A 16,729-nucleotide genomic window follows, 5' to 3' on the forward strand; every position below is an offset into this window, starting at 1 on the left:
GATCCTGGAAGTAATAATTGTTGAAGCTAGAGCTGATGACAATATCAACATGGGGGACATCACAGAGGAAAAGGAAGATGTGGTAATGACCACTGACGCTGTTGTCGACACAGATGAAGTTGCCGAGAAACACATAAGTACCTTAGATGTATTTTATTGGCAATTTGGTCATCAACAGTAAGGACTTGGATGACCTTTTGGCTGTCTGCACCTTTACAGGAGTTGCAGATTCTGAATGCACTATTTCCGAGTAGAATTACTCCTTTTTAGAGGTATGTGGAAGCTCCTCAGGTTTTTTAGAATGTCCAGAAGACCTATGATGGGACTTTTGGTGACCCTAGCTGCACATTATCAAGAGATCTATCTATTTGCAGGATTTTTGCGTTCTGGAGGAGACAGCAGTATCTTCCAGACCGACAGAGGGTTCACCTTACCTTTTAGTTTTTGTACCCAAATCAATAACCTCCCCTCTGTCCTTATGACCTTTCTGACAAAAAAAGTGCAACATACCTTGCAGTCCTTAGGTTTATGTTCCGGGTGAAGACAACAGGTGCATGTTTTGTGAGGATCAGTGTGTAACCTTTTTTTGCCACATGTCCCACATGCCCTGAAGTGTCACTTTTTGGTTGGTTCTGAAATCGTAGAACAGAGTCTGGAACAGTAGAAATAAATTCTGACCTGAAAAGAAATCTTCTCAAAATTTGAGTACACTGTGGAAAACTGAGCAGAGCTCAGGGAGATTCCTATCACACAACATGCGGCAAAAACTCTGACAGACTAGATGCTCTGTTGTGAGGGTTCTAAAGGGTGCTGCTATGTATGGTACGATGGGACCCCCACTTCAAAGGCGGGGAATGATTCAAGCATCTGAATCTATTAAAGACCCAATATTGGAGAACCATACATAATATAACTAGAAGGACCTGTCTGCATATCACTGCATCCTTCGTTCTTATGTAAGGGGCAAGTAAAATAAACATGGTTAATAAACTGGTAACTCTGGAGTCTGCTGATATGGGTGAATCATGTTACGTAAATGGGCTGGTGAGAAGCAATGAGTTGTGGTTTGGGGGTGTAGAGACAACATCCCATGAGCATGGAGGTTTGTTTCACCGGGAAGGGAGGGCAATATGGTGACTAAGTCTTTTCCAAATATGGGGTGGAGGGGGGAAGTTTGTGGGTTGGGGTGCATATGTGTGGGTTATGTGTGTGCGTGCGATATCACTCCGTGGTGATAGAGGAAAGTGTTTCACAGTGGGCTTGTGTAATTTTTCTCCTCAACTTTAATAAGATAGGAGTCCAAGCATTCTCCCATCCTTTTATTTTCAATCTCTGAGCATCTTGAGGGTATTAGCTTCTGCGCCTGTCCACGTCAGCAGCATGGCCAGCCAGTGCTGCAGGCCCCAGGGGAGCTGGCGGCTTCTGCAACATCACCATCAGACTCTTGAACAGGAAGAAAACGCGGTCTATGTATCTATTAGGGTGTTTGTCACCATGGGCCTGGTGCGAAATCCCAGCAAGCAGGATTCAGGTGTGGGCAATAGGGGATGTTCTGCTAGTTCAGCAACTACACCAGTGTCCTCATGCCAGACCACCTGTAGCGTCGGGCAATCACATAATGATTGGTAAAAACCAGCATGCCCTCGTTTGCAACGGGGGTACTCATGGGTGACTCTCCTCTAACAGGTTATGTGTAGGAGATTTCACTGTGCTCCCCAGATGATTCTGTATAAAAAAAAATGTTGGACTTACACAAACTCTCACAGTTAAGACCACTTTCACAAACACTGATTCAAACAAGGGAATTAATAAGCTTGACTGAACAATAAAACCCTACCACACCAGATTATGTAATGCCCATCATCTGATAGCTCAAAAATATTTTATTCACTATGAGACTGCAGAACAACTCTAGTATGGAAGCCTTAAACTCACAGACCTGGATGAGGGAGGTGCATTTCTGGCTGAACGATCATGCTCTGAGGAGGCAGCGGAGCCGGGGTCTCACCATGAGTGTAGATTGGTCCTTGGTCTGTAAAAGAAATTAAAAGGACTTCAAACTCCAACAAACCGTGGCAACAGAACAAGCAAGCCTTAAAAAAGTAAGGTTCCTAGAGCTCAATTATAGTATATGGTGCTTCAAAAAGGCGGTTTGTAGGGAGAGCTGTAAAGTTATCACTGTAGCTCACTTCCAATCTCATTTACTCACCTGGTCATGGCTGAACATACCACTCACTACTAAATACTGCTATGCTACCTGTCAAAGGGGACCTTCAAAAAAGGCGAGAAAAAAAGAAAAGAAAACCTGGTGGAAAAGGCTACTTTTACTCACCAGAACCTGGACATCTACTCCCTCACATCACCTCTATACAGGGAAGACACAAGGTGCTCATGGCCTACCACAATCAGTTACAGCTCAAAGATACCCGCTTCCTTTCTCAACCTGTGAAAATCCTGCCATCCTGAAGCAAGATCAGCAATAGCATTGTAATTTTTTTGAATTTTATTTTTTTATTTTTTTATTTTTTATTTTTAAAGCCCAGGTCAGGTTCTACACTCATGCAGTGGTGCATTGTATGCTTCGCTTCCCCTGAAGGATGCATACCCTTTAGTAGTTCCCTTTTTACTGCCGAAGAGTGGAATTGAGACCAGTTTTCTTCAGCTAGTCTGGCCTATGTTCTGTATATTAGCTGTCATCCACCATTTCCAGCAACTGAACTACATAACTTCCAAGTCTTTTTTTTGTCTCAGGAGCTGAACGCTATATTAAACCAGTTCATGCTGCTTCCCTTTGAGTCAATCCATAAAGCATACCTGAAGTTCCTTTCCTGAAAATCTGCACTTTTACTTACCCTCACATTAGCAAATAGTTGGGGTGTTGCAAGCATTTACAATAAAGGAGCCCATTCAGAGATTAGGTGAGGAAAAGCTCAACCTTTGAATCAACCTAAAGTTCATGCCAAAAGTGCCTACAAGTTTTCCTGAAAGGACCAGTTATTCAGTGCTGTTTCTTCCTAATCCTACATCACCAGAAAAATCTCTGCCCTCTCTGGATGTACACAGGTGCATCAGATTTTAACTGGCCCAAACAAAAGACATTTGCCCACAGCTGCTTGTGACACAGCTAGTGACACCTCGGACACCAACTCCTCTGAGGAGAGGAGCACAGACAGATAGTTGGTCTAGTGAGGAAAGCAAAAGAAGGTGATATTGGGAAGGATTAGATATCAACCTTAGATACAACCCTGGGAGGGTTTCAGTCATTAGGCACCCACAACAGTACTACCCCACATCCTACCCACACCAGTTCTTCAGTCGGGGTACCCCTCTACCACAATGTCCACCACCCCGCTTTATAAAATCAGGAATTTTCTTTTGTATCAAGGGGTGGCAGGGGAAGAAGTAGAAGAGAGCCAAGTGCGGTGGTAGGATCAAACAATGGGGGTACATACGAGGAGTATGTTGAAGGAACCAGTGGCCCGACCAACTCGGGGTGAGACATAACCAATCTTCCGGCGATACCTGTCACTGGAACACAGCAGAGAGTTCTGAAAAAGGATTAGGGTTTGTCCCTACGACACATTTGGATACTTTCGCCAAATTTTTCAGGAAATTGAAGCAAAAAGCATTTTTTGAAAAGAATTAGACTATGTAAATTGCAGAAAACGAGATACTGGCTTAAGGATAAAATTTACCCTTTTCCCTCCCACAAGCTCAGTCCCCATTGAGGTACTGATATTTGAACAAGCTGTGTTCAACGAAGTTGAAGCCATACAGAGCAGGGACCCAGACACTTTTCAAAACATGACTGCGGAAGAGACCAGGGCACTGAAGGAACTCCGGATGGACCGCAGGATCATCCTAACACCCACTAATAAGGGGGGGAAGGCACAGTGATACAAAATAGACAGGATTACGATACCAAATGCCATCGACTCCTGAATAAGGAAAACTATAAAATACTCAACACAGACCCGACACAACAGCTAGGTTTTGAGGTAATGGATTCGGCAGAAACAGCAGAGAAAAATGGTTGGATCGCAAAAAGAGGCAGAATTTCTTCTGGTGACCAAGCCCAAGATATCATTTTTATACACTCCTGCAAATTCATAAGTACAGAACACCTACACCAGTACGCCCAATAGTCTCAGTATAGGTTCCTTATTGGAATCTCTATCCCGGTTCTGTGATTTTTTCTTAAGACCATTGGTACAAAAAACATCTACGAATGTAAAGGACAAAAAGGATCTACTTAGTCCACTGAAGAACATTACTTTTGACACGGGAAGACAGATGCTTCTGACTTTAGATGTAGAGTCTCTACACAAGCCTTCCGCAAGAAGACACCTTACAGGTCCTCCAGGTAGCTCTGGACCAAGAAGACTGGAATTTCCCAACTCCAAAAAAAAAAAATCATCTTTGATTGTGGACACCTAGCACTCATGAAAAACTATTCTGAATATTTGTTACTTCAATGGGGAGTACATTTGCCCTTAGCGTGGCTGGATTGTAGGTTTTAATTTTTGAGAAAGAATACAAAAACAACCCTGTAGGAAAGTTCCCTCTTTCTTGGCATGGTTACCCCCATTTTCTGCCTGCTGTCAGTGTATTTGTCAGTGTATTGGACTGTGTCCACTGGGATCCTGCTAACCAGGAGCCCACTGGTTATGCTCTCTTCTTTCTAACTTGTTAACTGTACCCTTTTCTCCCCCACAATTGGCATACTGGTACCCCCATGTAAGTTCTTAGTATATGGTACCTAGGTACCCAGGGCATTGGGACACCAGGGGATGCCTGTGGGCTGCAGCCTCCCATAGGAAGCCCATGCAAAGGGTTCTGCAGGCCTTCCATTGCAGTCTGCGTGAAATGGGTGCATGCACCAGTTTTCACTACAGGTCACGGCACCAGGTAATTGTAAGTCACCCCTATGGTAGGGCCTCTTAGCACAGAGGGCAGGGTGCAGGTACCTGTGTGTGAGGGCACCTCTGCACTAGCTGACATGCCCCCACAAACTCCAGGCTCATTTTCCTGGACTTGGAGTGAAGAGAGGCCATTTTACTAGTGTACTGGAAATAGGCCACTACCTATGCCCAACTACATAATGGTAACTCCAAACCTGGGCATGTTTGTATCAAACATGCTGGAATCATACCCCAATACTGTTGCAAGTATGATTCCATGCACTCTGAGGGCTCCTTAGAGGACTCAGCATTGCTACCAGCAGTCTTACAGGGTATTTCAGGCAGCCCAAGCTGCTGCCACCCCTCAGTCAGGTTTATGCCCTCCTGTTGCTTGAGAAGCTCCAGCCCAGGAAGGCAGAACAAAGGATTTCCTTTGGGAGAGGGAGGTAACACCCTCTCCCTTTCGAAATAGGTGTGACTGACTTGGGAGGGGTAGACTCCCCAAGCCCTTGGTTTGCTTTTAAGGGCACAGTTGGTGTCCTCTGTGCATAAACCAGTCCACACTGGTTCAGGGACCCCCTCCCCCTCCAGTCCCTGCTCTGGCACAAAACTGGACAATGGAAAGGAGAGTGACTACTCTCCTGTCCATCACCCCAGGGGTGGTGCTCAGAGCTCCTCCAGAGGGTCCCTGGGTTCTGCCATCTTGTTTGTAAGGTTGGCAGGGAACTCTGGGAGAATCTGAGTGGCAAGGCCAGGCAGGTGACGTCAGAGCTCCCCACTATATCCACTTACCTGGCTAGGTGACCAATCTCCCTTTCAGGGCTACTTAGGGAGTCTCGCTTGGGTGGGTCCTCAGATTCGGCTTGCACGATTCCAGCAGGACTCCTCTGCAACCTCCACTTAAACTTCTGACCACTGGAACCGCGACTGGACCCTTCAGGAACCAACAACGCTGCAAGAGAAGACTCTTCTGCAACTTTGCTTCCACGGTTCCTGCCAGCTTTGCAACATTTCCCCAGCTGTGCACCCTCAGAAGACAGCAACTCTTCAGCCTGCACAAGAAGAAGGAATCTCCCTTGGAGTGAAGGAGCCACTCCCCTGCATCCGCAGGCACCTGCTGCAACGATGACCAGCTGCATGGATCTCCTCTCATCCTGAACGTGGATCCTGCATCATGGGTGGGGGTCCAAAGTAGTTCTCTTGGTCCTCTCTGCCAGCTGTCCAACTTTGGTGAAGGTAAGCCTTTGGCTTCCCATGCAGGACAGTACCCCTGTGCACCGCCTCTCTTACAGCTGCCAAACCTTGTTTGCATCTACTCCTAGGGATCTTCAGGTGACTTTTAGCTCCAGTCCCCAGCACTCCTTCCTGCACCGCTCAGCCCTCTGTGTGGTTCCCCTGCGGCGTGGGATCCTTTTTCTGTAGTGCTGTGTGGACTCCTGCTGCAACATCTGTGTCCACGTCCTGCAGGACTCCTGTGGACTCTGACACTGAGGGTCCCCTCTGACTCTCCCTCCTGGGTTGAGTTCTCATGGCCCTTGCTGGTGCCCGGCAGCACCACGTTTCTACTCAAGCGTGGGACATCTTCTCCATCCATCAGGAACTCTTCTCCGGCTCCAGGGCTACAGTGCTGACCTGTTCTTCATCACCGACCAACTCCTGCAAGTACAGCTGGGTGGGTAGTAGCTCCTACTCCTCCTGGACTCCACTGTGACTCTTGGACTTGATCCCCTACCTCCACAGGTCTTCTCCAGGAATCCACAGCTGGCTTCTTGCAGTCTTGTCTGGGTATCTTCTTTTCATCCTTTTCGGGGGTTTGGGGAAATTCTAGTGATTTACTCCTGCTTTCCTGGTCACTGGGGGGGGAGGGGGGGACTGTGTTACTTACCTCTGGTTTTATAGTACTCCCAACTACCCTCTACACATTCCTCTTACCCTAGGGGGGATCCTGTGCTCGCATTCCATTTTTTTTTAGTATATGGTTTGGGCACCCCCTAGGGTCACTACTGGTAATTGCTGTTTGCACTGTTTTCTAACCTTTTCTATGCCTACTTCTGATCATTAGTGTATATATCTAGTATATATCTAGTATATTACTTACCTCCAACTGGAGGGTTGCCATTCTAGTATTTTGTGGTATTGTGTTCCAAAAGGAAAATGTCACTTACCCAGTGTACATCTGTTCGTGGCATTAGTCGCTGCAGATTCACATGCTGTGCATAGTCCGCCGTCTGGTGTTGGGTCGGAGTGTTACAAGTTGTTTTTCTTCGAAGAAGTCTTTTCGAGTCACGAGACCGAGGGACTCCTCCTACTTTGGTTCCATTGCGCATGGGCGTCGACTCCATGTTAGATTGTTTTCCCCGCAGAGGGTGAGGTAGGAGTTGTGTATGTTAGTAATAGTGCCCATGCAATGGAATGAATAAATATGTACAAAATGAAGGTTAAAGTAATATATTTACAAGTGTACAAATGTTGAAGATTACTTCCAAACGGCTACAGGCTCCCGGGGAGGCGGGTGGGCGCATGTGAATCTGCAACGACTAATGCCACGAACAGATGTACACTGGGTAAGTGACATTTTCCGTTCGGTGGCATGTGTAGCTGCAGATACACATGCTGTGCATAGACTAGTAAGCAGTTATCTCCCCAAAAGCGGTGGTTCAGCCTGTAGGAGTGGAAGTAGTTTGAAATAAAGTTCTTAGTACAGCTTGACCTACTGTGGCTTGTTGTGCAGATAGCACGTCTACACAGTAGTGCTTAGTAAATGTGTGAGGCGTAGACCATGTTGCTACCTTACATATTTCGTTCATTGGAATATTTCCTAGAAAGGCCATGGTAGCACCTTTCTTTCTGGTTGAGTGTGCCTTTGGTCTAATAGGCAGCTGTCTCTTTGCTTTAAGATAGCAGGTTTGGTTGGACCTAACTATCCATCTAGCTATACCTTGTTTTGGTATTGGATTTCCTGTATGAGGTTTTTGAAATGCAATAAATAGTTGTTTTGTTTTCCTAATTATTTTTGTTCTGTCAATGTAGTACATTAGTGCTCTTTTAATGTCTAATGTATGTAGTGCTCTTTCAGCTATTGAGTCTGGCTGTGGAAAGAACACTGGCAATTCTACTGTTTGATTTAAGTGGAACGGTGAGATGACCTTTGGTAAGAATTTTGGGTTGGTTCTTAGAACTACCTTATTTTTGTGTATTTGAATAAATGGTTCTTGTATAGTAAATGCCTGAATTTCACTTACTCTTCTTAGAGATGTAATGGCAATGAGAAATGCAACTTTCCACGTTAGATATTGCATTTCGCAAGAGTGCATGGGTTCGAAAGGTGGACCCATGAGTCTTGTTAAGACAATATTGAGGTTCCATGAAGGAACAGGTGTTGTCCTTGGTGGTATAATTATTTTTAGGCCTTTCATAAATGCTTTAATGACAGTTATTCTAAATAGGGAAGTTAAATGAGTAATTTGCAGGTATGCAGATATTGCTGCGAGATGTATCTTTATGGAAGAGAAAGCTAGATTTGACTTTTGCAAATGTAGTAAATACCCTACAACATCTTTTGGAGATGCATGCAATGGGTGAACTTGATTATTATGGCAGTAGCAAACAAATCTTTTCCATTTACTTGCATAGCAGTGTCTAGTGGATGGCCTTCTAGCTTGTCTTATGACCTCCATACATTCCTGTGTGAGGTTTAAGTGTCCAAATTCTAGGATTTCAGGATCCAAATTGCTAGATTCAGCGATGCTGGGTTTGGATGCCTGATTTGTTGCTTGTGTTGTGTTAACAGATCTGGCCTGTTGGGTAGTTTGACATGAGGTACTACTGACGGGTCTAGTAGTGTTGTATACCAAGGTTGTCTTGCCCATGTTGGTGCTATTAGAATGAGTTTGAGTTTGTTTTGACTCCATCTGTTTACTAGATATGGAAGGAGAGGGAGAGGGGGAAAAGCGTATGCAAATATCCCTGACCAATTCATCCATAGAGCATTGCCTTGAGATTGCTGGTGTGGGTACCTGGATGCGAAGTTTTGGCATTTTGCGTTTTCTCTTGTTGCAAATAGATCTATTTGAGGTGTTCCCCACATTTGGAAGTAAGTGTTCAGGATTTGGGGGTGAATTTCCCATTCGTGGACCTGTTGGTGATCCCGAGAGAGATTGTCTGCTAGCTGGTTCTGGATCCCTGGAATAAACTGTGCTATTAGGCGAATGTGGTTGTGAATTGCCCAATGCCATATTTTTTGTGTGAGGAGACAACTGTGTTGAGTGTGTTCCCCCCTGTTTGTTTGAATAATACATTGTCTGTTTTGACAAGAATGTATTTGTAGGTTATCATTGGTTGGAATGCTTTCAACGCTAGAAATACTGCTAACAATTCTAGGTGATTTATATGAAACTTTCTTTGAAGTACGTCCCATTGTCCTTGGATGCTGTGTTGATTGAGGTGTGCTCCCCACCCTGTCATGGAAGCATCTGTTGTTACCACGTATTGTGGCACTGGGTCTTGGAAAGGCCGCCCTTTGTTTAAATTTGTACTGTTCCACCATAGAAGCAAGATGTATGTTTGGCGGTCTATCAACACCAGATCTAGAAGGTGACCCTGTGCATGTGACCATTGTGATGCTAGGCACTGTTGTAAGGGCCGCATGTGCAATCTTGCGTTTGGGACAATGGCTATGCATGAGGACATCATGCCTAGGAGTTTTAAGACCATCTTTGCGTGTATCTTTTGTGTTGGATACATAGCTTGTATCACCTTGTGAAAATGTTGAACCCTTTGTGGACTTGGAGTGGCTATCCCTTTTGTTGTGTTGATTGTCGCTCCTAAGTATTGCTGTGTTTGACACGGCAAAAGGTGTGACTTTGCATAGTTGATGGAGAATGAAAATGTCACTTACCCAGTGTACATCTGTTAGTGGCATCAGTCGCTGAAGATTCACATGTTGTGCATAGCCCGCCATCTGGTGTTGGGTCGGAGTGTTACAAGTTGTTTTTCTTCGAAGAAGTCTTTCGAGTCACGGGACCGAGTGACTCCTCCTCTTCGTCTCCATTGCGCATGGGCGTCGACTCCATCTTTGATTGTTTTCCCCGCAGAGGGTGAGGTAGGAGTTGTGTTGTAGTAACAGTGCCCATGCTATGGAGTGACTAAGTATGTACCTATTAAAGGTTTAAATAATATATTTACAAATGTACAAAGCTTAAGCTAACTTCCGAACTGCTACAGGCTCCCGGGGAGGCGGGTGGGCACATGTGAATCTTCAGCGACTGATGCCACGAACAGATGTACACTGGGTAAGTGACATTTTCAGTTCGATGGCATCTGTCGCTGGAGATACACATGTTGTGCATAGACTAGTAAGCAGTTATCTCCCCAAAAGCGGTGGCTCAGCCTGTAGGAGTGGAAGTAGTTTGAAATAAGGTTCTTAACACGGCTTGACCTACTGTGGCTTGTTGTGCGGATAGCACGTCTATACAGTAGTGCTTGGTGAACGTGTGAGGCGTAGACCATGTGGCTGCCTTACATATTTCGTTCATTGGAATATTTCCTAGAAAGGCCATGGTAGCACCTTTCTTTCTGGTTGAGTGTGCCCTTGGTGTAATGGGCAGCTGTCGTTTTGCTTTAAGGTAGCAGATTTGGATGCACTTAACTATCCATTTGGCTATACCTTGTTTTGATATTGGGTTTCCTGCATGAGGTTTTTGGAATGCAATAAATAGTTGTTTAGTTTTCCTGATGTTTTTTGTTCTGTCAATGTAGTACATTAATGCTCTTTTGACATCTAATGTATGTAGTGCCCTCTCAGCTACGGAATCTGGCTGTGGGAAGAACACTGGTAGTTCTACCGTTTGATTTAGGTGGAACGGTGAAATAACCTTTGGTAAAAATTTAGGATTAGTCCTTAGGACTACCTTATTTTTGTGCAGTTGGATAAAAGGTTCTTGTATTGTAAACGCTTGAATTTCGCTTACTCTTTGTAGAGATGTGATGGAGATGAGAAATGCAACTTTCCAGGTTAGGAACTGTATTTCGCAAGAGTGCATGGGTTCGAAAGGTGGACCCATGAGTCTTGTTAGGACAACATTGAGGTTCCATGAAGGAACGGGTGGTGTCCTTGGTGGTATAATTCTTTTAAGGCCTTCCATAAATGCTTTAATGACTGGTATCCTATATAGTGAAGTTGAATAGGTAACCTGCAGGTATGCAGATATTGCCGCAAGGTGTATTTTAATGGAAGAGAAAGCTAGGTTAGATTTTTGTAAGTGTAGCAAGTAACCCACTACATCCTTTGGAGATGCGTGTAATGGTTGGATCTGATTATGATGGCAGTAGCAAACAAACCTCTTCCATTTGCTTGCATAGTAGTGCCTAGTGGATGGCCTTCTGGCTTGCTTTATGACTTCCATACATTCTTGGGTAAGTTCTAAGTGTCCGAATTCTAGGATTTCAGGAGCCAGATTGCTAGATTCAGCGATGCTGGATCTGGATGCCTGATCTGTTGGTTGTGTTGTGTTAACAGATCTGGCCCTCTGGGCAATTTGATGTGGGGTACTACTGATAGGTCTAGCAGTGTTGTGTACCAGGGTTGCCTTGCCCAAGTTGGTGCTATCAATATGAGTTTGAGTTTGTTTTGACTCAATTTGTTTACTAGATAAGGAAGGAGAGGGAGAGGGGGAAAAGCGTATGCAAATATCCCTGACCAGTTCATCCATAGGGCATTGCCCTGGGACTGCCTGTGTGGGTATCTGGATGCAAAGTTTTGGCATTTTGCGTTCTCTTTTGTTGCAAACAAGTCTATTTGAGGCGTTTCCCAAAGTCTGAAGTAAGTGTTTAGAATTTGGGGGTGAATTTCCCATTCGTGGACCTGTTGGTGATCGAGAGAGATTGTCTGCAAGTTGATTCTGGATCCCTGGAATAAACTGTGCTATTAGGCGAATGTGGTCGTGAATTGCCCATCGCCATATCTTCTGTGCTAGAAGGTTCAACTGCGTTGAGTGTGTCCCCCCCTGTTTGTTTAGATAATACATTTTTGTCATGTTGTCTGTTTTGACAAGAATGTATTTGTGAGTTATGATTGGTTGGAAAGCCTTTAGTGCTTGAAAAACTGCTAGCAGTTCTAGGTGATTTATATGCAGTTTTGTTTGATGAACGTTCCATTGTCCTTGTATGCTGTGTTGATCGAGGTGTGCTCCCCACCCCGTCATGGAAGCATCTGTTATTACGTAATGTGGCACTGGGTCTTGGAAAGGCCGCCCTTTGTTTAAATTTATACTGTTCCACCATAGAAGCGAGAGATATGTTTGGCGGTCTATCAACACCAGATCTAAAAGGTGACCCTGTGCTTGTGACCATTGTGATGCTAGGCACTGTTGTAAGGGCCTCATGTGCAGTCTTGCGTTCGGGACAATGGCTATGCATGAGGACATCATGCCTAGGAGTTGTAATATCATTTTTGCTTGTACTTTTTGTGTTGGGTACATGCGTCGTATGATATTGTTGAAATTTTGAATTCTTTGTGGACTTGGAGTGGCTAGTCCTTTTGTTGTGTCTATTATGGCTCCTAGGTATTGTTGTACCTTGCAAGGCAGAATGTGTGATTTTACAAAGTTGATGGTGAAACCAAGTTTGTAGAGGTTTTGTATGACCTGATTTGTGTGGTGTGAGCACCTTGTCAGTGAGTTGGTCTTCATTAGCCAGTCGTCTAGATACGGGAATACGTGTATTTGCTGCCTTCTGATGTGTGCAGCCACTACTGCTAGACATTTTGTAAAGACTCTTGGTGCGGTTGTTAAACCAAACGGCAATACTTTGAATTGGTAATGTATTCCTTTGAATACAAACCTTAGGTATTTCCTGTGCGACTGATGTATTGGTATATGGAAATACGCGTCTTTGAGGTCTAAGGTTGTCATGTAGTCCTGTAGTTTTAGCAATGGTAACACTTCTTGTAGCGTGACCATGTGAAAGTGATCTGATTTGATGTAGGTGTTTAGTATTCTGAGGTCTAGGATTGGTCTCAGTGTTTTGTCCTTTTTTGGTATTAAGAAGTAGAGTGAATAAACTCCTGTGTTTATTTGTGACTTTGGTACTAGTTCGATTGCATTCTTTTGCAATAATGCTTGGACTTCTATTTCTAGAAGGTCGGAATGTTGTTTCGATAAAGTCTGTGCTTTTGGTGGTATGTTTGGAGGGATTTGTAGAAATTCTATGCAATAACCATGTTGGATAATTGCTAAGACCCAAGTGTCTGTAGTTATTTGTTTCCATGCTTGATAGTAATGACCTATTCTTCCCCCCACTGGTGTTGTGTGGAGGGGATGAGTGACATGTGAGTCACTGCTTGGTTGTAGGGGTTTTGGGGCTTTGAAATTTTCCCCTATTCCTAGGGAATTGTCCCCCTCTATATTGGCCCCGAAAACCTCCCCTGTACTGTCCCTGGTAGCTGGACGGTGTTGCCTGTGAGGTGCTGGCTTGTGTGGCCTGACCCCGAAACCCCCCTCTAAAGGTTGTCTTGCGGAAGGTGCTGTAAGTGCCTCTGCTCTGCAGGGAGTAGAGTGCGCCCATGGCTTTAGCAGTGTCAGTGTCCTTTTCAGTTTCTCAATTGCCATGTCCACCTCTGGTCCGAACAGTTGTTTCTCATTGAAGGGCATATTGAGCACTGCCTGCTGTATCTCTGGTTTAAAACCAGACGTTCGTAGCCATGCATGCCTTCTTATAGTCACAGATGTGTTAATTGTCCTTGCAGCTGTGTCTGCTGCGTCCATAGAGGAGCGTATCTGATTATTAGATATGTTCTGTCCTTCCTCAACCACCTGTTTCGCCCTCTTTTGTAGTTCCTTGGGTAGATGCTCAATGAGGTGTTGCATCTAGTCCCAATGGGCTCTGTCATAGCGCGCAAGTAGTGCTTGAGAGTTAACGATGCGCCACTGGTTTGCAGCTTGTACTGCGACTCTCTTTCCGGCTGCATCGAACTTGCGTCTCTCTTTATCTGGGGGTGGTGCCTCCCCAGATGTGTGGGAGTTGGCTCTCTTGCGAGCTGCTCCTACTACGACAGAATCTGGTGGCAGCTGTGTGGTGATGAAAACAGGGTCTGTGGGAGGCGCTTTGTATTTCTTTTCAACCCTTGGTGTGATTGCCCTACTCTTGACCGGCTCCTTGAAGATTTCCTTTGCGTGCCGAAGCATTCCTGGGAGCATAGGCAGGCTTTGGTAGGAGCTGTGGGTGGATGAGAGGGTGTTGAATAAGAAGTCATCCTCGACTGGTTCTGAGTGGAGGTTTACGTTGTGGAACTCTGCCGCTCTAGCCGCCACTTGTGAATAAGCTGTGCTGTCTTCTGGTGGTGAGGGCTTTGTGGGATACGCCTCTGGACTGTTGTCCGACACTGGGGCGTCGTATAAGTCCCAAGCGTCTTGGTCCTGGTCACCTTGGCTCACGATGGTGTGAGCCGGGGAATGTGATGGAGTTTGTGCTGGCAAAACGTTAGTTACAGGTAGAGGAGAGGGTGGCGGAGTTACCTTTTTCACCATTTTTGTTTGTGGTGCTTGGTCTGTCTGAAACTCCAGTCTCCTTTTTCTCCTAATAGGGGGAAGGGTGCTTATTTTCCCTGTTCCTTCCTGTATGAAAATACGTTTCTGCGTATGGTCCACTTCGGTGGATTGCAACTCTTCCTCAAATCTATGCTTTCGCATCTGAGAGGACAAGGACTGCTCCTCTGAATAGGAACCGGTAACTGGGTCGGTTGCGGGTCGTTTCGGCACCGAAACCCTGTCTGTATGCTTTTTCGGCTCCGAGGTGACCTTCTTTTTTAGAGTCGAAACCTCTCGGCGTCGATCTTCCTCGGTGCCGCTATCTCGGCGTCGATCCTTTTCAGCAGCACTTTCTCGGTCCCGAGAAGGCTGCGTGCCGGTGTCTCGACCGGAGTCGGACGATCTCGGCACTGTGTCGGCCTTTTTCGGTGCCGATGGTCAGTCACCGAATTTATGGGTCGAGCCATGGCCTGGTGGCAGTGGCGTCCCCTGGGCCTTGTCACTTTTCTTTTGTTTCTTCGACGTCTTACTCACAGTTCTTGGATCGTCGAATTCCTCGGAGTCCGAATTGTGGATCGAGAAGGTTTCTTCTTCCTCTTGTTCCTCGAACTCTCGGTGCGCTGTCGGCGTGGACGCCATCTGAAGTCTTCTGGCTCGACGGTCACGAAGTGTCTTTCGGGACCGGAACGCACGACAGGCCTCGCAAGTCTCTTTACTGTGCTCAGGCGACAGGCACAGGTTACAGACCAAATGTTGGTCTGTATACGGGTATTTGTTGTGGCATTTGGGACAGAAACGGAACGGGGTCCGTTCCATCAGCGTTGTTGTACACGCGGTCGGGCCGACCAGGCCCCGACGGGGGATCGAAAGCTACCCCGAAGGGCACCGGAGCTCTTCAATCTTCGATGCGGTGTCGATTCAATCTAAGCCGATCCCGAACGCAACAATACCGACGTAATCTTCTGATAGTTAGCTAACTTTCCGTTCCGAAACTCGGAGCGACAGGAACACGTCCGAACCCGATGGCGGAAAAAAAAACAATCTAACATGGAGTCGACGCCCATGCGCAATGGAACCAAAGTAGGAGGAGTCCCTCGGTCTCGTGACTCGAAAAGACTTCTTCGAAGAAAAACAACTTGTAACACTCCGACCCAACACCAGACAGCGGACTATGCACAGCATGTGTATCTGCAGCTACACATGCCACCGAACATAAAGTACCTTTACTTGTGTACAACTGAGTGTTTTCTTTCATGTGTGTAAGTGCTGTGTGACTTCAGTGGTTCTGCCTGAGCTTTGCATGTCTCCTAGATAAGCCTTGGCTGCTCATCCACAGCTACGTCTAGAGAGCCTGGCTTCTCGACACTACCTACACTTTACTAAGAGGGGGATACCTGGGCCTGGTATAAGGTTTAAGTATCTTGGGTATCCACCACACATCAGGCCAGCTTCCTACAAACCCCTTTAGGCAAAATATTCTACTGTGGATACGTTGCATAGATTATATTCTTACCATCTAAGAAAGAGGCGGGTTCCATCCCCCCCCCCATATCTTGGATCAGTACTTGTGATCTTAATCGAAAATTCACCCACACAATGAATTCACGTTACTGGATGTGACAATCTTTGAAGAGGGAGGGAGATTTTGGACCAAGACTAACCAAAAACAGATAAGAATACACCATTAAGGTTTAACAGTTTTCATCCCAGACCATTACAGGAAAACTTTCCTTATGGACAATTCTTAAGGTTACAGAGGAATTGTAATAAACTGTCCGATTTCAACCACCAGGTTATCGCCTTCACAGATAAATTATGGGCCTGCGAGTACCCCGAGCATGTCATTTTATCAGCTCGTAAATGAGCACAAAAAAAATAAAAAAATAAGAACAGTGAAGCCTGGAGTCTATGCCTCAAGAGACAATCCCCATTCCACTTGTGTGCTATCACCTATAATGAAAATGTCACTTACCCAGTGTACATCTGTTCGTGGCATCAGTCGCTGAGATTCACATGTTCTGCAATAGCTCGCCATCTGGTGTTGGGTCGGAGTGTTACAAGTTGTTTTTCTTCGAAGAAGTGTTTTCGAGTCACGGGACCGAGTGACTCCTCCTTCTGTGCTCATTGCGCATGGGCGTCGACTCCATCTTCGATTGTTTTCCCCGCAGAGGGTGAGGTAGGAGTTGTACTATAGTAATAGTGCCCGCGCAATGAAATGTGTAAGTATGTACCTATTAAAGGTTTAAATAATATATATACAAATGTACCAAATTGAAGGTAACTTCTGAACTGCTACAGGCTTCC

General features: G+C 45.5%; 1 protein-coding gene across 1 annotated transcript in view; it reads right to left on the reverse strand.

Annotated features, from left to right (window-relative positions):
* Window positions 1–16,729, reverse strand: part of CASC3 (CASC3 exon junction complex subunit) — a 352,838-nt gene that overhangs the window by 151,017 nt on the left and 185,092 nt on the right. The window contains exon 10 of the mRNA XM_069237412.1: window positions 1,940–2,032. Coding sequence (XP_069093513.1) covers window positions 1,940–2,032 — 93 coding nt within the window. The remainder of the gene's footprint in view (window positions 1–1,939; window positions 2,033–16,729) is intronic.

Source organism: Pleurodeles waltl, chromosome 6, assembly GCF_031143425.1.
Source record: "Pleurodeles waltl isolate 20211129_DDA chromosome 6, aPleWal1.hap1.20221129, whole genome shotgun sequence".
NCBI lineage: Eukaryota > Metazoa > Chordata > Amphibia > Caudata > Salamandridae > Pleurodeles > Pleurodeles waltl.